Raw genomic sequence first — 26,358 nt, 5'->3', positions numbered from 1 at the left:
CACAATAAGATCAGAGTTCAACTAGCTTCATATTTCAAAAAGGAACAATCTGCCTCCTTTTCCACCTTTAACTGCATTAAGGTTTCTCCTATTTGGCATGATTATTATTATTTTTGATTTTTCTATTTCTCCTGCTTTTGGGTGCTCCTTTAAATAACATTATAACCAGTGTTTGGAATAACGGCGTTTAAAAGAACGGCGTTAGGTAACGACGTTATTTGTTCAGTAACGGGGTAATCTAACTAATTACTTTTCCCGTCGTTACAACGCCGTTAACGTTACTAAACGTTAAATGCGGTGCGTTACTATGCATTGATTTAATATGCAATCCGAACACACCCCTGGCTCACACAGCGAGTGAGCAGGTGGGTTAATAACGAGATAAGCGATTATGATTGGCTAAGGCAGAGTCATGTGTTTCATGGTAGCCAATCAGAGCCAGTGTTTTTACACACACGCGCCAGCGGCGCCAAACACACACAGTCACACACACGCAACAGCTACACAGAGATTCGCAGCAGCAGCAGAAATGGCGAGTCAGGAGCAATCCGATGAAAAGTTGGCATTTTCAAGGTGGAGATATAAGCACTACTTCAAATTCATTGTAGTCAAAGGCAAGAACGTGCATGTAATGTGTGACACACGAATCTACAAAGCTAGTGGCCAAAAACACTTTTCTTACAAAGACTGCAGGATAAAACTCTTGCTGTCTGTTGACGTGCAATACATCTCGAAAGTTATGTACGAACACCTGTCTGTTCTACTTATTTCAACTGACTTGTGAAAACGGCAAAAAAAAAAAATTATTTGACATATAGCAACTTTTTTTTTTTTTTACAGTAACGCAAATAGTTACTTTCCCTGGTAACGAGTTACTTTTATTATAGAGTAATTCAGTTACTAACTCAGTTACTTTTTGGAACAAGTAGTGAGTAACTATAACTAATTACTTTTTTAAAGTAACGTTCCCAACACTGATTATAACTCACGCTTTTTTCTGGACTTCCTCTAAATAAAACATTGGGTACAACAGGCTGGCTCCTGAAGATAACTTAAAACAACTTCAGTGTCTCCCATTCAAAACCTCAAGCATCATCAAAAAAGGCTTGTTGAAAGTGGTAAAAAAGGGTCAAGTTTTCACCCGTGGGCAAATATATGCATCCTAAGTTTTCAGAGTGACCGGCCAGCTTAAAAAAACTAAACAAAAAAACGTTTGTCTGTTCAACATCCACTATTTAATGCAAATAAATAAATAAATAAACACACTGTTGAATTGCAAACCTAAAACGTGAAATGGAATCATTAGTTAGACCCATTAATTTCTTTTCTCTATTTTTCACCTAAATAAATCCCTTGTAGTTTTATCCACTAGTCCTAAAAGGAGAAAAAACTGCAGTAGGATATATTGCACAAATCAGATTTAATTAAAAGAGTTTTTCTGGACTTCATGACCAATTTCTGTACTCTGTAAAGGGAACTGTAAAAAGATACATTTTAAACAGAGTAGAATTTAAAACAGAATACATCTAGTTATTTGAATATGCACGGGGAAATGTATATGCTATGTCAAAAGGTTTCTCTTGTGCATGCCCGATTTTTCTTTGGTGCAGTCAAATTCCCACCATTGTCTTAAGTAAATGAATTGCATAGAATCTAATAACATCTGACTGTAGTCCTTTAGATAGAAAAAGGTCTATAACCACTAGTGACTGACAGCAATGTTAAATTAAAACAATGGCATAAAACATGTTCAAATCTCGTAATGTGCAAATCCTTTTTGGCTTCATGAAATAAAGATACCCAAGTAACCTACTTCTCAGAATTGAAGTAAAAAAATATCAAGAATTTAATATTGTTAAAAATGAGAGTTTTAGGGTGAGAGTTGTTAACTATCTGTGTAAAAGTCAGTGCTGTCACACAAGCCAGTTTGCCTTTCCCACATTTTCAACAGGCTCCTGCAGTCTGCTTGTGTTTGTGTTCACACACACACACACACACACACACACACACACGTTTGGGGTGTTTGAGTCTATTTGATAGCAAATGTGTTTTAATTTGTTTAATTTAAGACTCTGTATGACCAAAGTTGTTGAAATTCTTTGATCAAATAAAACCTACTTCATGCAACCTCTCTTTTCTTCTGTTCAGTGTAGCACAGCAGAAAAACTGATATTTTTCTGAAGCTCCCAGTGAGTCACTGTACTCACACACACATATACACAAAGCTATTTGAACAGCTGTGTCTGTAGCTTGCCATGTTGTTTATTGCAGCTATTGTGACGGCTGCTCGTCTGTCCTTTTTCTCGATCCGTTCTTGTGCTGGAATGTAACTTCCTTAACAGTAAAATGAGTTTGCCTGTATGTGTATACACAACAGTGGAGCTGGAAAATGTATAAAAATTGTGGTGTACAAACACATACTTAATGCAATGTTTATATTAACCCAAGAAATACACACACACTTATAAAGGATAGTGTACACATGGACCTTACCAAGTGTTCGGGACATGACAGGCAAGGCCGAGCTCAGCACTAGAATGGATACACAGCAACCGATGATCTACAAGAAAGTAAAAAACAACACTAAGAAACATTTCCACCTATCCAAATTAAATATATGATAAAATATTTGCAAAATTATCTTGCAAAAGAATAACAGATTTATAAAAGTAAAATAAAACAATGCATATCCTTGAACTCCTTTATATTAAGTACAAAATGTTGCGATGCCATAATACGTATTTTTTAATTGGGAGGTTAGAACTTCTTTTTTTTTTAAGATGCTTAACAACACATTTAGATATACAAACTTTTTGAAGAATGACAAGAATTCATTTTCTCAAGATTGGGAACAATTTGACTCGCCACCAAAATCAGGAGATTTGGAACAATGGACAATTTGTGAATGTTTTATACTTAAAGTCTTAATTAGTGTGAACAAGCCTTAAAAGTGAAGCAGTGTTGCAGATCCTACCGTTGTCATAGTAGTGTCGTCCTTTCTGGGAGTGAGCTCCTGAAAGATGCGAAGGCTATAGAAGCCAACCACAGATGAGACCAACAGATAACTGTTCAACAGTTAAGACTAACACAATTGTTTCAGTCGAACCATTCACTAACATTTCCCTCTAGAACACACTCGCAGCAATCATAAGCAAACAACTTTGAGTCCCTTCACTAAACACACACAATCTGTGATCAAACACTAGACTGGAGCTCAGGCAGCATTAGAGTATCACACACAGCAAAGGATACAACATCAGAATGATTTCAATAACCGCCTGGGCAACTCCAAATGTGGATAAGGAGGCATTGCCAAGATCTCTCTCCTGCAGAAACAAATGGTGAAAGTTAGTCAATGGTTATTTTCATAAACTGATTTTTCCCCCCTAAGAAAATTTGGTTTCAAAATAAAGGCAAAGGCACCGGTTGAGGTTCTGGACTGTGGCAATACTCTTACATAGAGTAAGTGCATACAGTGGACGTGTTTTAGCGACGTGCCCAATGCAAAGGCTCCAGTTACAACTGAAGCTGTCTAATCTAAATAAGACTTCAGTGTTGACACCTCAGGGCTTCAGGCAGTGAGAGCAGAAAAAGCGGCACAAATATTTGGAGCTGTTCTGAGTGAATGCTATTATGAAGAAATAAAACATATAAAGCTCAGATTAGTGAAGTTTCCCTTCTCACCAATGAGGACAGACAGAGTGAAATTGGCAAAGTAATGAATGGAAGCAGATGAAAGAAATCTTTTTAAATTCACCGCCGCTCACACACGCAAAATATGTGAGCAGGTGTTCAAACAAAAAAGAAAAAGCAAAAAAAAAAGCAATGGTGCTCTTACAGCAAGAGGCTGCTCAGAATCAATAGCTGCCAAAAATTAAGAGAAAAATGTGGAAAAAAATAAATGAAAACAAATATGCTAGCAAACAACGTTTTTCAATCTCAGGCCTTTCATATCTTTTGAAGTCATTGATGTGATCTGAACGTTTGGATTGGAATTTTTTACAATAAAAGCCAACATTTATTTGACAATTTATCAATGTAAAACAACCTTAGTCTGGCCTTGACAAGTAAAAAATATATATATATATACAAAATAAAAATCAATCATCACTCTCATTCTAACGATGTGTAGTTGACAGCAGACCAATTCAAAATCAACAGAGCATATAAAAATATTTATGATGATCTTTTTAACTGGATTAGATCAAATCTGAACCAGATTTTATAATGTCAGTCTTGCTTCTTGTCATTGATGACAGGCCTGAAGAAACCAGAGAAGCTCAACTTAAACACCTGCTCCAAAAATAAGTTAGCTAGAAGCTGACTTTGTAGTGCAGTGGGAAAATCTGGTAATGTGATCAAACATATACGTACAACACACTGATCATATATGTGCAGTTTCACTCCACATCCATCCTTTACTGTCATTTAACTTATCATAAACTGACTGATACTATTGAACTGGACAGGCATCTCAAATCTCCTTTTTTTTTGCTCAGAGCTGTGTCAGGTGTTTGCTGGCGCTGAGTTTAAGGATATCGATGTGTGTACCTTCCTTCAGGTGTGTCCTAACTACACTACATGTTTTGATGTGCCTCAGCTACCTCTGATGAAGGATAATAACAAAAAAAAGGACCAAAAAAACTAATCATGGATTAGACAGGCTTTTTTTCATTCTCTCTCTTTTCTTTTTTTAGAAAGATATTTACTTGTCATCTGTTGACTCTTGTCAAAGGTTCAGAAGTCAAAAAGAGAAACACAATCTCTCTCGCTTTCCCTCTCATCTTGTTTCTCATTCCATCACTCCTTCAGCTCCATATGACACGTGAGATACGGGTTCAGATGAGGAACGGACATTAATGAGGCTGTTTTTAGCATCGACAATAATTCTGAATCTATGGTGAATGACAGCAAGAAGACTTTTATTGCAGTCATTAGCAACATTGCATCAGACAACTTCAGTTTGATCTGCAATCAGTGCCATTGCATTAGATCTCCTTACTTAACAGCCACATTTACGATGCCTTGCCGTATTTGACGGTCTCACAGTTAACCTATTTACCTGAACTCAATCCACCCCACCTCGATACACCCCCCCCCCCCAACACCACATCCCAACCCGACGTAAAAACCATCAAACAGGCGTTCAGACACCCCTGCTGGGTTGTGGTGGTTACATGAGATCTTAAGCATGGCACCAGTCCAGCTCATCAAACGCATAAACCATTAACCAGCCTGTCAAGAGAGCCCTTCGTCTCTGAACAATGTGACAAGTGTAATTTGGGGGATTTTCAGTCATGCGTCATGCCAAGGCAAACATCGGCACTAATAAAATAATTAGAATGGGGACTGGGCACTCTTGTAGAGCAGCTCAACATGTTAAATGTCCTTTGTTTTGGCAAGACAATGAAAAAAACGTATGAAACGGGGACAGCAGGTAGGAGTGGTGAATTAAAGTGAGATAAGACCATCATTGTATGGACGAAAAGAAAGAATGAGAAAAAAAACAATGTTCACATTTAAGAAAACAGGAAATGATGTAACCGTTCCCATGGACCTGTTAAACTATTTACCTGTCTAAGCTCAAATCAGTGGTAAACTGACTTGGATCCATGTTCAACCAGCCGCAGCTTCTAATTTCCTTGTCAAAGAGAAAATTGACATGGTCTTCGCAAAGGTTAATTGATGATTTCATTACAAAGCTTTGACTGAAAGGACCTCGGCCAAGTATTCAAAACACCCAGTTAAGACGAATGAGGGCTGTGTCCAGAGTTCCACACACGTACAGTGCGTGAGTGCCTTTGAATTGACAGCAATTGAAATTAAGCAGAGCGAATGGGAGCACAACTCTGATAAAGAGCATCAAACAGCAGCGACATGATACACATCTCGACCTGCCTTTTCTTCTACAGCACACACCTGAGCATATCTGGAATTCAGTGTGTCCCGACGCAAAGCATGATTTTTGCAAGACTGAAGTGGTAGACAAGTGAAGGACAAGCTGACTATTTGTTTACCTTTTCAAGTTTGTTGACTTGCATTTTTCTTACCGTTGAACCCTTTGGCAAAGCGGTCTCATCAACAAGCAAGTACACAATGTTCAGGGCAACCAGGAGAACAGAAATCGCCTGCAACCAGCACGGATGAAAGCAAACATAAGCATTATAAACAATAGAAAGAAACATCAAACCAACTTATGAAATAAACTGCATCAAGTCACATGCTTTGTGGTTCATTATGATAACCCTGCATACCGTTCCAGCAAGCAGGATCAGCATCACTATGGGGTAAAGGAGGTTCTTTTCCCAGGCTGAGGCCTTCTTTCTCCTTTCTAGGAGAGAGGGTGAAAGAAGCGATTCTAGTACTGACGATACACATGTTTACAGTGAACTAACTTTGAGCAAATGACACCCAATCCCTTTAATTAGTCCATTAACATCTGTGTCTGATTTCACACCAAGAAAAAGAGTAACTAGTAAAATGAAAAATCTGTTTAATACAGGCTGATTTTCAAAAGATTATCTTCTATCTAGCAAAGCTATAAAATAACAACAAACTTTACATTACACAAGTTTCATGAACAAGCAATGAATAAGTTAAAATTTATTATTACATAAAATAAAAATTAGCTTAAAATATTTAAATGTAGTAGTCTATGTATAAATTAACATTTCCCTAAATTAATAAATGCTGTAAAAGTATTGTCCATTGTCAGTTTATGAAGTGCATTAATTAATGTTAACAAATTAAACTTATTGTGAAGTCTCACACATATACATGTGTTTAAAAGTTTAGGGTCAGTAAAATTTGGATAGAAACTGATGCAATGAAGCATTATATTGATCAAAATTGATATGGAAAAAAAGTGAGATTTGTAAAAAAATAAAAAATAAATAAAGCTTCTGTGCAGTTTCCACAAACATATTAAGCAGCACAACTATTATTAACATTGATAATAGTAAGAAATGTTTCTTGAGCAGCAAATATTAGAAGCATATCTCTGATAGATCATGTGACACTGAAGACTGGAGCAATGGTTGCTGAAAATTCAGCTTTGCATCACAGGAAAAAATTGCATTTTAAAATATATGAAAATAGAAAATTATTTCACAACTTTACTGTATTTGTGATGAAATAAATGCAGCCTTGATGAGCAAAAAGGGTTTCTTTCAAAACCATCTACAAAATCCTAAACGTGAACAATAATGTCTAAGTACTAACTGCATCTTTTGTGATAATTTAGTGTTTTCATTTCATTAGCAGTTATTTCTGGGTAAATTTGAGTAAATCCACATCTATGTAAGCATAGTTCTGAGGGTTCAGTATATAGTTCAGGACAGTGACAAATATTGGGGCTTCTCTTACTACACTCATCTCAATCCCAGTGTCTGTCACTTCTGTGCTGCTCTGTCCTCTACCCTCTCCTTCCCAATATCTCTCGCTCTGATTCTGCTCTGGCTCTGAGCTTGGCAGGGTTCCCCACATATGCACCCTGCTGCCTCTAAATTAATGACCGCACTTGGAGAGACAGCCACAATAAAGTTTGCAGCACATGCCAATATCCTAAGTGCCTTTGTGGCCTCCTCTCCTTCCAACTACTTGTCTTTCTGGAATCATTTATAACACCCCAAAACACAGGCTGACGTCGAAAATGATACAGCCATACCCTATTTGGCTTCACTCCAAATGATTGTTCACACTCAAATCTGCACACACTTTGCAACTCAACAATATTATGAGGAGTGGATGCTGCAGCCTATACATATTTGAAACTGACACTTCAGAATCAGAGTTTAAATTAGTTTCATTGAACTTTGTTAAAAACATCTCTTACCGAGTTTGTTCCTCTGATTGCGAATGTTGTCCAGCTCTTTGTAGAGATGGAGCTGAGAGTTTCCATGGAAATAAGAGTTTGTACCTGAGAGACGGACAAAGACAGGAGGAGCTTTAGAGAAAGACAGAGAGAGATACTATCATTCTGTTTACTTTGGATTATTAAGAGCTTCTGTAAAAAGATAAAACCAATAGGAAACATCAGGGATGTGAACATAAATCAGTGGTTTGAACGTTGTTATCTTTACTGTTACTCAAGTACCTACTTAATATAATCATATCGTTTATCAGAAAATCTGTCAAGAAAGAAAATGCATTCATTTACTGAAAGTAAAAATTGTGGAGGTAGCAGTTAAATATCAGAATGCATACGAAGTGAGCTGAATGCCCGCCACAGTTCAGCCATATTGTACATTGGAACATTTCTATTAAACCTTCTATTTTCAAGACTTACTATTTCTAACCATTTTCAACATCTGCAACAATTGAGAAAATCTCACGAGCACCACACATCTGCAATCTCAAATGTGGTTAACAGCGCTGGTAAACAATGCTTTGAAAAATATACTATTGCATTAGTCCTTTAAAATGTTTATTAATTATTAATAATAATTAAAAAAAGATGTAATTAAGGATTAATTACATTAAATCATTAACATGTTTGTTTATTTTGGTATGTTTTGCCTCTAAAGCTTTTTCCTCATTGTCAAAAATACCTCATAATGAACATAATAGGTGGACTGTTATAATGGTCACTTGTCATTTATTTAAGATTATGACTTATAATTGTTCCTCATACTCTGAGAGCAAAAATATTAACAACTGACAGGTGCATGTCTGATATACTGGTACAAGACCTAAAAGCTTATGAAACTTGACAGTATCAGGATGGAGACTCAAGACAGAGATAATAGAGAGGCTTCTGGAGCTATTAGCGAGTAATATTTTAAAAAGCAAAATAATGCTTGTTGCATTTTTGAAATTCAAATGTTATAGTTTAAAAAAAATCATCACTAGTCACTTGAAAAACTAATTTAATTGAAAAGTCTGTGTGCGCGATGTAAATTTTGTCAACAGTGCAGTAGGCATTTAGAGTGTGGATCAGTAAAGTATTCGGCTGTTTGTGTCAGAACTGAAGTATACTTTGAGAACGCATTACCCCCAACACTAGTAGCTGTATACTCGAACTGCAGAGTCTAGGCTAGACGAGTGCATGCTGCAACTGGTTCTGACGGAAGATGGGACTGAGGTTTCTTCTGAACACTGAGTGTGTGTGTGTGTGTGTGTGTCAGGAGGTGAGAGTGAGAGGGCAAAACCAGAGAGGGGTTCTCCAGGAAAACCACAGACTTCTGTCTCATTTAGCTCTTATTTATCAATTTCATTCATTTTTTTTTCTCACTGTTTCAGTGGCTTGTTTGCTCCTCAAAGCAGAGGAAAAGTTTGCACAGCCTCGGGGGACACAGACTGGTAGATCAGCAGCAATTAGTTCAGTGTTACACCAATACTGGCATGCAATAAAAACACAATCTCTCATCTTTTCACTGACGTGAGGCTGAGCAGTCGATCACTTTGATCAAAACGTGATTGCTGTTATGATGAATGTACACGCCCTGTCTGGTAGAGGTTAAGGTTCAAAAAGAAATCTTTTAAAAAAAGAAAAAAAAAGAAAAAAAAAACACAGCAGGTGTGTTCCTGATCGTGTACTTGTCTATACCGGTGATCTTTAGGGAAAATCTGTACCCTCCAACCAAAACTGTGAGCACAATGAGATAGGAAGTGTCACTATTAGCTGATCAGGACTGGATTGTTCTGCCAAGCATAATTCAAGGCTGCTCTGAGGGGCTAACAAGAAGTGAGTTAAAAGTGAGAGAAAGAACAACAGTTAAGACTTCTGAATGGATCTGGATCATTTTGTCAAAAGTGTGATTTCCTGTGATTATTAAGACCAGTGTTTTCACACTTTAAAGTTGGCATGAAATGAAAATTCACCATCTAATTCCTAAATGCATGTTGTACTCATCCATCTATGTTTCATTAAAAAAAGTACCTTTTATAGTGATGTGATAGTGATGTGAGGTGTAGCCAAGTATGGTGACCCATACTCGGAATTTGTGGTCTGCATTTCACCCATCCAAAGTGCACACACTCACAGCAGTGAAAACACAGACCATTTAACAAAACTGTCATATGCTGGACTGAGATCAATTAGTCTGCTTAAACCCTGCCCCTCCACAATCACCTGCAAGCTTGTATTAATGTTTGAACGCAAATTGATCTCATAATTCAATCAACAACCGAGTTTAACCTTTCAGAAGCTTGAAAGATACTGATATTAAAGAAAAAGTATTAATAACTACTAATTAGGTACTGCATTTTATCATGTCTACATATTTGCAAACATAGTTTGTTTTGTTTATACAGTGCATTCATAAAATTATCAATAAATAACTACCCTTATTCCTTTAAAAACCTAATTCTTGATGACAAACATATGACATAATCTGAAGACGTAAGCAATGGTGGGGAGAAACACTAATAAATCAGCATCAGTCAATAATTTGAGAACTGTTGCTGTCCCCATTTCAGGAAGATTAGACAATTATTGCATACAGCCCTTCAATTAAGGTGATAAAGGTGATGCTCTGTAGCAGGGATGCTGGTAGAAGGAGAGGAGATGATGTCATTGTTTTCTAAAGAAACTTCAGCCGGTTCTGCATTACGTCAGTGGTAATTATGCAAAGCAGAGATCCATCCAGTACTGAGGAGAGTTTTTGCAAGGTCACCCTGCCACTGCGCATCTGGGCAACAGAGAAAAGCATAGCAAGAGCCAAGACAGAGGACAAACAAATGCCTGCACCCAGACTGGTATGAAAGCACACACTCAGACAAATGCACCTAAACACACAGTTGCAAGACTCCCTCGCAGTGCATAAAAAAGCGCACATTCACATATCGTCCCCTTGGAATTATTAGGTTCTATCTGACATTTTTGACAAAATTTAGTTATTCCCATATTGTTATTCTTTGACAACTTATTTACATTATGTGATAAAAAAAAATTATGTTGTATACATTATGGGATTTTTATTTAAAAAACAATAAGGTTCTATCTACACAGTCGAATGGAATGCAAAAACTTTGAAGCTCAATATCTCAAAACTACTCTGAATGCAGATAGAACTTTATAATTCCAAGGGGACGATATAGCAAAATACATACAACTACATTTATGCATTCAGATACTTCTTCTTTCAAAAAAGAACAATTCATTTAAACTCTATTAATGGCCTCAACGTCAGGACAGTAAAGCTGACATGAGATGCAGTAGAGATGGAGATCACTGCATCAATGTAATAACTAACACACTTATTAGCCCATATCAAAGGTCTTCAATAGAGCGTGTGCAGGCATGTAGGATCTAAATGAAGTTACATTCAGATGGATAATTGTTATTAGATAGAACACAGATTAGAGAAAAAAGCTTCCTCTTGAACTCTTTTCCCCCCAACTTCACCTCAGGTTTGCATTTATGGGGTGAAGGAAGAAAAGAACGAAAATTCCTTAAATTCCTGATAAGGTAAATTCGTTCTCTACTTAACGCCTGAGCGAGACCTTCCTATAATGCAGAGTTCTTGAGCTTTGCCAAAATCACATTCCACGTCCCTAGTGGCCTTTTGTCACCCCATCATAGTGACTGCCAATGTGCTACACATCAAACGGCAATCATAAAGAAGCGAAAATCGTTAAAACAGATTACAATTATTTTATCAGGTGTTCAAAGCAAATCCGCCTTTGTGGCCAACACTACAGAACTAAACAACCAAATGAGAGGCTATTGAAAATCATCCATGGGATTTGAGCAACTGGGTACTATCAGTTTAGATCTAGCTTACCTCCGTGAATTCAATGGAAAAGCACATGCTCTGTGTGGACTGGCATCTGTACACTCTGTTGTGTGCTTGAGTTGAAGTAAAAGTCTAGTTTGGCTTTAAACATGAACACTTCCTGCATTGTGTGGATGTTTGTGTATGGGAATAAATGTCAGCTAAAAGAAGACGAATGTGTATGAGAATTGAAAACTTTGAAGTATATTTTTAATGACGTTTCACCAGTTACTTATCTGATTTAATCAAAATCCTGTATATGAAACACTGGAGCACATGGGTATGATTTTTCAGGTAAAGGAGGGAGTTAAAGAAAGTGAGAAAAACATGATAAGGTTTGCTAGAGGTTCCAGATGCAAATAATCCGCTGTCATTCAGGTAATACAGAAAATAATACAAACAGGCAATAAACCTTCCATTTGCCCATCATGCAAAAAAACAAAAACACTCACCATTGAGTCTACGCTCCAAGGCCTCTTCCTGCAGCTGTATACAATAAATCTGCTCATCCAGATCCTCTAAAATCTATACAGACAGGGAAAGAGAGGGAGAGGGTGTGAGGGAGAATGATAGGGTGGATCTTTCCCAAATGCATACACACACATAGACTGTGTAATAGTACTTACTGTTGGTTTAACTAGCAACTGTCCCATCACTGTGAACATGCGTGACAGTCCTACTGGAGTACACACTGACGAGATGAGACAAGAAGCTGTTTTAAACACACACATGCTCATTTATGCTTTTCTAAAACAAGAGTATGAGTGCAACCATTGAACTAGTTTAATAATGTATTTAACTTCTGTTATGCAGCAGTGGCTGAAACAAGGAAAAAGGCATTTTGAGGGAAAGCAGGGGTAGGTGATATTATTTGTTTATATTTTTAGCATTTTAATGTGTATGCCACTTTGACACACATCTATTTGATCTGGAAAATATATTTTAAGCCATTTAAATTAGAGGTATCATTTCAACAAAACAGCTACCGCTGCCGATGAGATTCATGAAAGTATTCCCAAGTAAAATGTAGTTATGTTTTCCACAGTGTTTTACACTAAAATATACATACATTTTCAAAAAGGCTGATGCTCAACCAGCTGTAGAGGAGGTTCTACTCAAATCAGCAAATTGTAGTAACACTTGCTCTCCAAATACACACATGAGTTTATTTCTTTGAAAACCGTCCAACTTCAAGGTCTTCATAAGACAGTGCTTAATTTGCTTTACAATTTTCATACTCTTCACTGCACTGGAAGTGACAGTGCCCACTAAGGGCTAAATACAAAAAATAAATTGTGCACTGAGTTCACCGACAGCACGGTTTCATATGAACTTACTAAGCAGCAACAGGCCTCCCATCAGAGAGATACAGGAATAGAGGTATGGCAGATAAAACTCCCATAAATCTAGAACAAGAGAACGTGACAGGCACAGTAAACCACAGATCAATACAAAACTGATTATATCACATGCATGCATCCACAACTGCAGGAGGAGGGTTAAGAGACATACCGTAGAGCGATTCCATGCTGGCGGCATCATTGTCAATGAGAGCAGATGCCACCCATACAATGCCCAGGATGAGGAGACCCAGCAGAAAGAGCATGACAAATGTCTCCAGCACTCGAGACTTTATGCCCTGAAACCAAAAAAAACACCCTCTTTAAAGTTTTCAAGCTGACTATAACCAAGAGTGATTCACAAACACACACACACACACACACACACACACACACACACACACACACACACACACACACACACACACACACACACAGATTAGCAGGTGTAAATGAGGCTCTAATTGGAAATTTAGCTTTGGAAGCCCCAGGACTTTCCTATAACACTGACTCAATGTCAAGCCCCCTTCCCAACACAAAACGCACACACAACAATAGGTCACCAGCTGCACAAAGAAACTAATGACCTTCCTCTCTCTCAGTCACTGACACACACACACACACACACACACACACACACTTATATGAACAGTTATTACCATGTCCGGTCAGAGTTTGCGGCTAAAATGAAAAAGGTGGCTGCTACTGTCTGAGATTAGCTCCAGAGGCTCATCTGGAAACTATTAGGAGTTTTTTTTCTCGGTCAGTAAGTGGCTTATGTGTGGCATTTAAACTCCACTTCTGATTTACTCATTCCCCCCAAACCTACACATTGATGACGGTGGTGACTGCAAGTGTTTGTAAACTGCGATGAGTCTGATCTTTCACTCTTTCAGAAAACACACAAATACACACAGTTCCTGGGGTCAGTAAGGTTTTTTGGGGGAAGAAATTTATACTTTTTTTATTCAGCAATGATGCATTAAATGTATGTATGTATGTAAATGTCTAGCAACATGACTTGTTTTCAACATTAAAATAATTAGAAATGTTTCTTGAACAGCGAATTAAGAGTATTAGAACACTGACACTGAAGACTGGAGTAAAGATGCTGAAAATTCAGATTTGCCATCACAGGAATAAATTAGATTTTAAATTACATTTAAATAATTTTTTTTTTGTACTAATAATTAATATTTCCATGTATTTTTGAGCATATAAAAGCAGTCTTGGTGAACATTAGAGACTTTGTTCAAAAAATCTTTCCTAAACATTTGAATGGTAGCTTACACATCCGTCATTCACAATGACAGTGAATACAAGTGACAAACTGAGATGAAGGCATGTACCACATTTTGCACATCTGACCATTATGATTATTTCCCTTCACCTTAAACCCAACTGTCCGTTCCACACATTTTCAAGTGTCTACATTCACTGATTCATATACACATGTCTGTCTCAATCCTCAAGGCACTTTGTATATGTGCAGAATTTAATAGTCCTTCATGATATTAAGAATCTAGAGCACCTCCAAGTGACTGCCTCATATCAGACTTCCCTCAGTGGACTTTGAACCTTTGATATTGGGACTGTGATTGAGTGTCGTTTAAAGAATCAGCGTTCATAAACAACACTGTTGCAGTCTGCAAAAAAAAGAGCATTTTTCTAAAGTAACTACTACAGACCTCTCAATGTATTTGGAAGCAAGAGTAGAGTTTAAAAGTGAAGTGTTACTATTCCTGTCTTTAAGACAGTGAGAGAGATGTGGCAGAAAAGCCAGTGAAGCCTTGAGCTCTTCTTTTCTTGCCCATCTAAATGTGAGCACTGCTTAATATAGTAACTCTAAAATATTCAGCATCTAGTCCTTTCCTCACACACACACACACACACACACACACACTATCTCTCTCCCTCTCAAATACACACACACTGCAGTATAGTCTAATCAGCTGCTAATCGACAGCTGCTAATATCAGGTTGACTTCCAAGAAATGGATGTATGTGTGAGAGAGAGACAAGGGGTGTGATATAAAAAGATGGAAATGCAAGTGTTTGCATTAATGGATGTTTTGAGGGCTCTCCCTGACCTTACACACCCTCAGTCAGCATCAGGGTCACAAACTGCTCTCTCTCTCTCTCTCAACAGAAATGTTCACAAACATGCAGCGTATTTCCTTTGTCCACTATGGTTTCCCCTAGGCATGGGCCGATTACCGGTTTCAAGGTATACCGCGATTTGAAAATGTCCCGGTTTCAAAACCACTAATATTTTGCATTATACCGTTCCTGCGTTATGCGCTGTTTTCCATGTCTCCTCAAAGACTGAAAGAGTAGGTATCCCTCAGGCTGAGTGCAGTGTAGAGAGTAACACTGACCCCTCCTCCTCCTGCTGGTGTGAGCCAGCGGTCAGTCACATGTGTGTAGGATGGCAGAACTTAAGGCCCGGGCACACTTCACATTCAGCGCCGCGTCCACACATACTCTGTTAACGCCTGTTAACACAGGCCAGAGATGCTGAAGACGGACGCACAGAGAAAAATAGTGTAGCAGGCAGATCACTCACTGTTCATGATGCACAAACTATTGGAAGAAAATCCTCAATGTTGATTTGGGGGTTTATATGAATGTGTTTCTGACAGGAGCTGGCTATCTTCTGAAATGGTTTTTTGTTAAAAACTGTTTATTGAAATTGTATTCTGGGAACAGTAGTATAAAACAAAAAGTGACTGTGCAAATTTAGAACCCGTCCCACCCCCTGGTAGACTTTAAAATAAAGAAGAAAAGAAATAGGAATAAATAAATAAAATAAACAATAATAATAAAAATAAATTAAGTAATATTAATACATAAATAAAAAAATAATTTTTACAAAGATTTTAGAAAAGACTGAAAGCCATAAATGTACAGTTGTTACATTAGACCCATGTATACGAGAAGTTAAGAGTTCCATCAAGATAATGTCCAAAAATACACTGTCTTCTGAAAAGTTTACGTGGTATAATTTCACAAAGCTTGTCAGAACATGCTATTTTTGCTACAAATTGGGATATTATTAAATCAAATTATGTGTATGGCTATTATTATACAACTAAATAATATGAATTATATAACAAATTAAATAGCTGTAATTAGAGATTAAAGATGTCAGTCTATATTTTTTCTTTTCTTTTTAGGAAATAAATCAAAGAAAAACAATAAACTAATTCTACTGTTTCTAATATTCTGTATGTTGCTCAAAACAAAATACAGACGGTTTCATCGGGCGCACGCGCCTGGACCTAAGTTATCTTCCGGTCTGTGTTGTGTATCTCAGTCTGACTGCGGTGCCTTCTACAAACGCAGTTAAAGTCAAGGTGATGAGTAGACTGAAGTTGGGCTCATGTGGTTGTGCTGTGGGATGTGTTTCCCATACATTTATTTATTTTTGGAGACTCGCCACGATTTTAAAACTGATCGATTTTCAAAAAGGCTTCGTTGAATAAACATGAGTAACGTTACGTACTGCACGTTTAATAATAATTCCTTACATTTATATGTTTAAATATCAAAACAAGGCACGGGTGTTTTCATCACTATTTCTGAAGGAAGACTTGCATGTTATATGCCTGATAACGCAGCGTTTGTGAGCGTAGCTCTGCTTTGTTTACAGCTGTTACTGGGGAAACCTCTATTTCTCGTGCTTTATGCATCTCCTGCTTTGAAATAATTAATTTGCATTTTCATTAAGTCCACCTGATTTACGCAGCAAACATATTTTGTTTGTTATCAAAAAAAAAATCTACTCTAGAGGGACTTGGCTGTTGTTATTGATTCTATTGGGAAGTCTACCGGAAGTTAAGTTAGGGCCACAAAAGCGTGCATGCGCAGTAACGTTTGTTTATTCTGTTGCCGTTTAAACCGTCTATATTGTGTCCAGCAGGGATTTTTTTTTTATCATTTTTTATTATTATTATTTTTTTACCCAGTCATTAAAATAACACATTTCAAAGCTGTAACAACAAAACCGTGATACCGTGATATTTTTGCTCAAGGTTATCATACCTTCTAAATCTCATACCGGACCATGCCTAGTTTCCCCTCCACAAACTACTAACTCTCATCAGAAACAGTAGTCATTACCTTCTCTTCTGACACTGCTTTCTGCTACACTGACAGCAGTGTCAGAGACACAAAACAGAGCACAGAACACACAAGGGACATGAATCACTGTGTATCAACACACACACACACACACACACACACACACACCATTGATGTGCCATTCTGACTAGCACGTTAGAAGCCCGTCAAAATGACGAGGAAACAGGATATATGACTTAAGGAAGGCACTTCAGTACTTTTGAAGTTTGTGTGTGTGTTTCATTTTCTTTTTATCCTTCTTCCTACAGTGTCACCATCTTTTTCTTGTTAGCATGAGGTGTCTAACAAATAAGACCTTTGAGAATGGCTTCTGAACTAATCTGGGCTTTGTCAAGAACACAAACAGCAAGATGTCAAAAGCCAAGAAAATGTTTAAAAGAGTGATAAAAATAAGAAATGATTCCGAAATAAACTGAAGCAGCAAACAGGCAATCATTTTTCAGTGTGTTGTTAAAAGTACTAAAACACACCCACTGCGAGTCAAATGAATACATCCCTCTCTTCCCAGATCAGTATGGCACAGTGCTGATGCAAGAAACACCTCAATACATACAAATATTCACACTTTCTAAGGCTTGACTATGGCTGCTATTACTCAATCCAGTGTTTGGCCTTTTCCCATCAAAACAGAGAAACTCATATGTTGTCATAGAAACAGGTATAGAATGGGGCGCAGGCAAAGTAAATACGCAGTGTCACGGCCTCAGCAAGCAGAGCCTGGGAGCCAGAATCACATCTCAAAAATAAATATCAGCCCTATTGTGGACAGACTACAAAGGAAGAGACTGCCAAACACACACACACACACACACACACACACACACACAGAGAGAGAGAAAGATGTGATCATTTTTCCTAATGTTCCTAACGAATCCATTAGGTGATGTCCATTTGCACAGTGATAATAACAACAGATTTTACTAGTGCTAACACAATGTGCATCCTAGAGAATTAGGAGGCCATTAGGACCTCTTCATTCAATTTCTTTTATGTTATACTGAATGGGAAATCGGGTTCTTTCTTACTGAAATCATAATCCTGACACCTGTTGGACAAAATCAGAACCAAAGATCCAGTCTACACATATATCTGTTCATCCAGAGCACAAGCTTTGAGTGTGCATTCAAAGGTTCAGATTGATTAAGATCTTAAATGTTTTTGGAAGAAATAATGAAATAATGAGAAATATTTGTATTTCAAATGAAATTTATTCATATGATGTCCAAGCTATTTTTTTTCCACATGATTACATGATCCTCCAGAAATCATTCTGCGATGCTGATTTGTTATTTGATATGCTTTATTATCAATGTTGAAAACCGTTGAAGCATCCAGTTCAGCAGCTGATGATATTTTCCTTTTTTGAAAAGCATTCATTTCAAACAGAAATCTTTTACAACATTATAAAATGTCTTTACTGACACTTTTAATCAATTTAAGAGAATTTAATTTCATTAGAATGATTTCTGAAGGATCATGTGACATCGAAGACTGAACTAATGATGCTGAAAATCCAGCTTTGCATCACAGAAATGTTACATTTATAATCTATTCAAATATTATATGAAAATAAATTGAATATTATAAAATATATTCAAACAGAAAACAGCTATTTTAAATTGTAGAAATATTTACCAATAATATGTCTGACTATTATTTTTGATCAAATAAATGTAGACTTGGTGAACATTAAAGAGAGAAAGCAATTCTGTCACACACTTTCCTTCCCGACAGATATTTTTGGTTTTGGCTATTACATTTGATGAAGTACTTATACAAACACTGCCCCATAAAATGCACCAGTTACAGCTCTCACAAGCTTTTAACAAACTACCCAGTTTCATTTCCTCCAGTTACTGAATGTAATTTGCCATACATACGTCCCCGTTTAACCATCTAACATGGAGACTGGCACAAGCAGGCCATTTGACTTTATACTTAAAAAGAAAAACATGAAATCTTGTTTTTATGGGCTTCTGCGGTTGACGACTTAACCCTTCCCTGTATCAGCAGGGGGCTTTCATACAAGCGGCAGTTTCTGATCATTTCCTGTCTTTTGCTACACATGCGCACACACATACGCTACACCGGTCATTCTGGGATGTGTAGGCCAACATAAAGCAGTGCTTCCCTCTCTCCTGTGTTTCTGGTTGATCAATGGCTAGAAACAGTCATGGTGCAAACGAGACAAAACGAAGCAGTACGCCTCGCTCCCGTACAAATGAGTGCAGCCCTCATAAACTACAGTAGCAACTAATCTTTATGTACCTTTGCCAGAAGGGATATAAACCAGGAGCGACTTCAAACTGTGATGAGAGTAAGACAGACGGCAATTTGATGCATTCCCTCCCACCCTTTCGTTTTCATCCACACGCTCTATTGTGACAGTGTGTGTTTGCTGGTTTATGGTCTCTTAATGACATAAGGCTGAATGAGCTGTAGAATTAAGACTGCTCTGCTTTTGAACTTTTATCTTTTTAGGGCGGGGGAGTGGCTGAAATCAAAAGGGTCACACATAAAACTGTGTGTGTGTGTTTGGCCAGGCGAGGGTGAGTAAGTGCCCAAACCTAGGTGTGCTGGGAGCACTGGTTTGTACATATGTCTTTAGCATCTTATGTGTCCTTGACCTTCATATAATCACAAAGCCTCAAGCTTGCAGAAAACACACAAACGCACATAAACACATACCTTTTTCGAACCGGCGAAGCCCTCGGACTCCAGAAAGAAGTAAGCAAAAGGCATCAGCACAAAGAGACAGAGATTTGAGAAAAGGGACACCAGGTTCCACAGGCCTGAAGAAAGACAAATCAGTTCATTCAACTCTCATTTCGTTGCAACTTTAAGCTCAGCTATCTAACCTGATCAATTGGATAACAATCCCCTATCCCTTGTTCATTAAACATTTTGTCTAATCGGATTTGATTATTTTTCCTCCAAAACAAGTGAATTAGAGTTCAAGAATCAAACTTCTAGTCTTCAAAACCCCAAATATTTTCATATAAAACAACCTAAAAAACTGGGTCCCACTTTATATTAAGTGGCCTTTACTACGATGTACTTACATTTCAATTAATAATTTGGTAAAATGCACTCATTGTGTATATACAGGTTTTTAAATTGTAGTTATTTTTGAAAAATATCTGCATGTAATTACATCTGTAAATAATTTCTGTAATTACATTAGCCCACCCTTAAACCTACCCATACCACCAAACCTGTCCCTCATCTATAGCAGCAAAATTGTTTTGCAATACAATATGAACACAATGAGTACACTGTACTTATTTTTTGATGTAAGTAAATAGAAACCCGATCTGCACCAAAAACAGACACATGACACCACCTTGTGGACACGACTGAAGCTAAAGAGAAAAATACTTTGAGCTGTACCGAAATTATTATAAATGGTAGGAGTCAGGAGTATGGCCTCAGCCAACTAAATTAAATACGGTTTACATTGTTCAACGCACAAATCATTTAATAAACACTTTCTATGAAACACACAATTTAAACTTTAATTTCGATTAAAAGTATCCAAAGGTAAGGACAAATAACATAATGTGTTTTCAGAAGAACAAAGTAAGCCATTAGCAGAACACAAGCAGTTTTTATTTTTGTCATGCAACTAATGCATGACAGACAGTAGGCTACAACCTACTTGTTATGTTACACATATTATATTAAATTAAAAAGGGTGTGATACTGACCATGAATGAGTGATCCATTGAGCCATTGTATGTAGTAGTTTTCTGGTAGGGAGAGCAGAATCTCATAACTGATTATAGAAAATGGTAAGAGAAGGACAGCTCCTCCAGACACTGCCAGTGTGAATGTACACAGGTACATACTGAGAAAAGGCGGAAACAAAGTAAAAAGTTAGTGAAAAGCATGGTAATAATTCTTCTACATTATTATGAATGATTGGTAATCCGTTTTTTTTTTACATTTAAGGTAAAGATGTAATAATATGGAGTTACATTAAGAAAAAACAAGTGACTACAACTATGTTATAAGAAATTGTTAAACTAAAGATTCTTTGATATTAAGTTGTATATACCTGGATCCTTTAAATGCACTATAAAAAAAACAGTACTTGTTATCATGCCAGATATGGTCAGTATCAAACAACTCACGATATTCTGTTGACAATGGCATCCTCATCTTCCTGATCATCTGTTGGCATAAGAGACATAAACCAGACATAGATTTAAAGTCATTTAGTTTTTGATAGAGATGATGATCTTAGTGCTGCGATGCTCTGACAACCTTTATCAGAGGTGTCAGTCAGCTGGGTTTTTTATCTTAACTGTGAGTTTGCAACACAAACAGCCTCAGCTACAGAGGTCACAGAAGCATGACAGATGTTTTAATAAGTCTAAAGCATGATCTGTCTTCATTTAACTAAAAGCTACTTGAAAACAATACTGGTAAATTATAAATCACAAACGTGTGAATAAACCTTTACAATCAACCGGCCAGATGGAGGCTGTCAAGAGTCAATGCAGGTTAGAGAGAGAGAGGGGGAGAGGAATGACTTAAGAAGTGGCAAAAAAAGAAAGAAAGAAAAAAGAAAGAGATTGATAGAAAGTGCAGAACAGCACTTTAAACTAATTACACAAATGGCATTATTCAGACCCTTGAAAAAGCCTCTAAATGAGGCCTGAGGCCCTAGAGCTTTACAGTCATGCTTCACAATAGCAGCTCAGCTCAGATACAGATACAGGGACAGGAGTCTTAAGAACAACCAAGATTCACCTGCGATCCACAGGGGTTAGCTCACATTACTTATGCTACTTTTAAATGATAGGACATGACCTGATCAGGAACTAAAATCGTCCTCATAACACCATGTGTTATGGAGTTATGATAATGCTCAAAAGATTACTATAAGATCTCATGGAGTTCCAAAACGTGTAAACCCTCTAAAAGTGTGCAAGCAACCAAACAACCTGCCCTTCTGTCATCTAGGAATTTAATCGACACTAAATCTGAGGAGCTCACAGGTATTGTGATGTTATAAATATTACATATTAATATAGATAAATATTAACATACAAATATAATTATAAATAGTACATTTTATAAGCACAACAGCATTTAAATAGTACAACAATTTGATCAGAAACAGAACTGTATATTATTCATGCTTACCGCTTTTTCTCTTGTAGCGTGAGATGATGCAGTACGACACGATGTACAGCACTGCAAACAGGAAGAAGCAGACCTACAAACACACGGAATGAGATGGAGTTTCCAAACACTTCTGTTCTGCAAGCATTTTTTGTTTTGTTTTAAACTTTTCATTCATACCCTTTTTTAACTACAAACCGCATCGTATATCAGCTGAAACTGAGAGTAGTCAAGAAATTTAACTCAAGTAAGATTCTGAGTACTGTGTGTCTAGAAACTCACTGATACCAAACACAAGTCTTACTTGTATCAAAAATATTTATAAGCAGTAATAGTCCAGCTGAATGACAAAGTAAAGTACCTTTGTTTTAATCATCAATAATCTGCTAATCATTCATCTGTAGTGATGTCATATGGTATGAATCAGCAGAGATTGTCCACGAGACCGGAGTGTATTTTAAGAATACAGACTGATGGATGTGTGTACGTAAACATGCCATTCATGCTTGAACTTTTACTTATATTACACCTTGCTTGTATCTTTACAGAACTACAGAGCGCTAACAGATACATTAGATTAAACATTAGATACATGCAACTGTGCTTCACCATCTATCATAGCTCAGGTTGCTTTTGAATAACAAATAACTTCTATTAAAGCATAAATAATATGCTTAACACCCCTTTGCCGAGTGAAACACAGACGTTTTGTGTGCTCCACTAGAAGACAGCACTCAAAATCCACACCTCCAGACAAACCCACAGTATTTCCATTATCCAATCCAAAACCTAATAATACAGGAACATTCAGCCTACCCGCTATTCAATGTACTGCATTCCTATTTGTTATTAATCTTAAAGCTTGTCAATGTTAATCACTACTCAGCAGTCTCACAAGCTAAAGAGCCCAATCTAAAACATGATCAAATTTAGTGATGCCTGCTTGGGAAAGTCCACAAATAAAATAACCCATAACATAATAGCAACAGCAGTAATATCTTACAGTTTTCAGATTTTTACTTAAATCTGGCATAAAGCCACATTTAAAAAAAAAAAACATACTCAATTTTTTTTACAATGAAATGTATCAATAAACATGACATGATTCTTTCAAAATATATAATGTATATATATAATACATAAGTTTTAGCAACAGCTAGAAAATGTCCAGGTATCATTTTCCTCTGTGAAAGCTAAAGTCATAAACACATATGCTGGAATTAAATGACATATGGTCCAAAGCATTACTTAGTTGTTGATAATTTTCAAACCAGTCTAACTGATGCTTGCAAGACTATTACAGCTAACTCTGACAAAGCCTAGATGGCCCCGAGGCATTAGCCATTCTTATACTTCAGTTCTGCATTACCCATTAAGCAGCAACAGAGATCTAACCACAAGACATCACCATGTTGAAAATCCTTGTTTAATGAACACAGGACAGTGACTGACTAAATTAATTTGTTATAAATATAAAATGTAACATACTGAAAATACATAAGCTGTAGACAAAATAGCTTTAGAAAATAAAGATTGTTTGTTGTATTTCAGGCAGTTTAGAAACTGCCTGCCCATTAACATCTCAGCATTACTAAAGAGCCAGAAAAGCTTACATTGTATCCAGCTGATAACAGCTCACTTCTACACACAAAAAGAATTTAGACTCTGAAATAAACTGCACATTTCTACATTCTCTCTAAAGTTAGTGGTAAAATGTCTACTGAAAGGGCAGGATTTATTCTTAAAATGACTGTGGTCTAAAAAAGACAATTAACTTAAAGAGAGTCAAAGCTGCATCAGTGAGACAGTAATTGTATTTTGTTAACACTTTTAACTGCTGCACTAGACTACAGAACCACATGTGGATTAAGAACAACGTTGAACACGAAATCATTCAGTTAAACACTGATATACATTTAGAAGGCAGAGACAGCAGCTGGGATAAACTTAAACAACATTCAATATTTTTTGGCTGTTCTTACAATAAAGGGCTGCAAAATGTGTTCAGTCAGACATGCCAGTTAACAATGACAGATTAATTTGTGATAACAAGAGAACAGGTTTACCTACGCAGGAGTGAGAGACACGTTACATCCTGACACCCGAGATATAAACTGCAAACCTGCAATGCTCATGTTTACACAAACAACTGTAAACAAACAGTATATATATATAACCGTAGTGAATCTAATGCGCCACAATCTAATCAGAAAGGGATTAATTAGCTCAATATTGTAGCTAACGACAAGCTAACAAGCTAGCTAGCTAACTAGCCTAATGTACCTCTCTCATACACACTAATGTTATGAACGGAGAAATCATGATAATTTTCAATTATAGTAAACCCATTCATCTTTTATAGTCTAAGAAATATACGTAAATCAGGCTAGATGCGAGCTGAAACGAGGAGCGCGCAAACACACAGTAATCAGTCTCTCTGTAACGTTACTCACGATGTACTCGCGCACTTGGCTGTGGAAATTCTGCTCTCTAATCGTCACATCGTCTTCTTCCATTCTTCATATTGCAGAAACACATTCATTAGCAACGCATTTTTGTGGCGATTCCATTCACTTGTAAGAGAAAGCGCCTCTGTGAGATAAACAGATCCCCGGTGCAGAGCTCGAGTAACTGACAGCGCTCGCGTCTCAGCGCCAAATAAACAACCAACACACACAGTCAAAACACATTGCGTCATCATTCAGCGACATGCGTCATGATTCAAACTATTTTCAGCATTGTTTTGGACATGTCTGACGTTTCCTGACGTAGCTTAAACGTTAGACTGAGAGTGCATATAACAGCATATTTTGCCAAACATATATGTTTATATATTATATATGTTTATATAATATATATATATATATATATATATATATATATATATATATATATTAAGGCTGAGCGATTAAATATTTTACATCTAATTAATCGCGCATCATATTTGGAGAAGTTACTCCCAAAAGATAAAAGTCATTGATGTGTAAAGCATCAAACAGAGATTACAAAAAGTAGGTTCAGCAAGAAATATTTAGTTTGATCAAATGTATTACATATACTATTTTGGACCATGTGAGTAAATGATAACAGAATTGTCATTTTTGGTTGGGTGAACTATAACTTTAATAATTTATTTTCTTAATTTTATTATTACTACTATGAAAATATAAAATTATTTCTTTAATGAAATTATACTCTAAATAATAAACTAAAACCGCCAGTAGGTGGTGGTAAATGTCTTAATGATTAAGTCATCGAGTCATTTATTGATTCATTTGATTCGTTCAAATTGCTGATTCATTCAGAAGTGAAGTAAACGGTTCTTTGTAAATGGTTCATTGAATCATTAGGCTTGTTTGACTTGAAGTGACTCTTCTGGTTGTGACTCTTCTGGTTGGCAAAACTGAGCAAAACTGAGACAACATTGTGTCTAAAATAACACAATATTAACTGAACTGTTGTATAAGATGAGTATCAGATTTGCAGTCGTGTGATATTGCACTTAGCCTACTTCTCTGGTGATATTTCTTAACTATGTGATGTAAATATGAGACACAATCTCAAAAGCGGGCATTTTGCCCCATACCTTGAATTTTAGGGATGTTCTCTAGGCTCCATCATGCTGTAAATTGTTGCCCTGCCTCATATTAGTCATCAATCGACTGTATGAAAGGGCAGATAATCCACATAGATCTGGGGCGGGAAAAGTGCGTTAAATGCGTAAATAATTACATTTTTCTTCATAATTAATTAATCAAATTAAAGCGTTAAATTACCAGCCCTAATATATATATATATATATATATATATATATATATATATATATATATATATATATATATATATACATACATACATACATATTGTTTGGTCAAGCAAACTTACACAATGAACATATTAGCACTAATTAAGACTATATAGTACTAGTACTACTTCCACTACCAATAAATCCATCCATAAATTTTCATATATTTTATAATAATTGTTATTATTATTATTATTATTATAAATATGTATTTACACTATTG

General features: G+C 36.6%; 1 protein-coding gene across 4 annotated transcripts in view; it reads right to left on the bottom strand.

Moving 5' to 3' along the window:
- LOC132107306 (limb region 1 protein homolog) overlaps positions 1-25,009 on the bottom strand; it is a 28,677-nt gene extending 3,668 nt beyond the window's left edge. The window contains exons 1-15 of one of the 4 annotated variants that reach the window (XM_059513545.1): positions 24,784-25,009; positions 22,352-22,424; positions 21,334-21,373; positions 20,908-21,047; positions 19,889-19,992; positions 13,230-13,356; positions 13,055-13,123; positions 12,344-12,408; positions 12,164-12,242; positions 7,835-7,918; positions 6,255-6,331; positions 6,018-6,128; positions 3,253-3,326; positions 2,975-3,065; positions 2,494-2,560 (exon numbers count right to left, since the gene is read on the bottom strand). In XM_059513545.1, coding sequence (XP_059369528.1) covers positions 2,494-2,560; positions 2,975-3,065; positions 3,253-3,326; positions 6,018-6,128; positions 6,255-6,331; positions 7,835-7,918; positions 12,164-12,242; positions 12,344-12,408; positions 13,055-13,123; positions 13,230-13,356; positions 19,889-19,992; positions 20,908-21,047; positions 21,334-21,373; positions 22,352-22,424; positions 24,784-24,846 — 1,264 coding nt within the window. In that variant the 5' untranslated portion in view covers positions 24,847-25,009. The remainder of the gene's footprint in view (positions 1-2,493; positions 2,561-2,974; positions 3,066-3,252; positions 3,327-6,017; positions 6,129-6,254; positions 6,332-7,834; positions 7,919-12,163; positions 12,243-12,343; positions 12,409-13,054; positions 13,124-13,229; positions 13,357-19,888; positions 19,993-20,907; positions 21,048-21,333; positions 21,374-22,351; positions 22,425-24,783) is intronic. The other 3 variants (XM_059513556.1, XM_059513550.1, XM_059513559.1) reach the window with 3 other exon arrangements.
- Positions 25,010-26,358: the final 1,349 nt, after the last annotated feature.

Source organism: Carassius carassius, chromosome 2, assembly GCF_963082965.1.
Source record: "Carassius carassius chromosome 2, fCarCar2.1, whole genome shotgun sequence".
Lineage (NCBI taxonomy): Eukaryota > Metazoa > Chordata > Actinopteri > Cypriniformes > Cyprinidae > Carassius > Carassius carassius.
The sequence above is the reverse complement of the archived record's forward strand: the minus strand, read 5'-3'. Positions and strand labels throughout refer to the sequence as shown.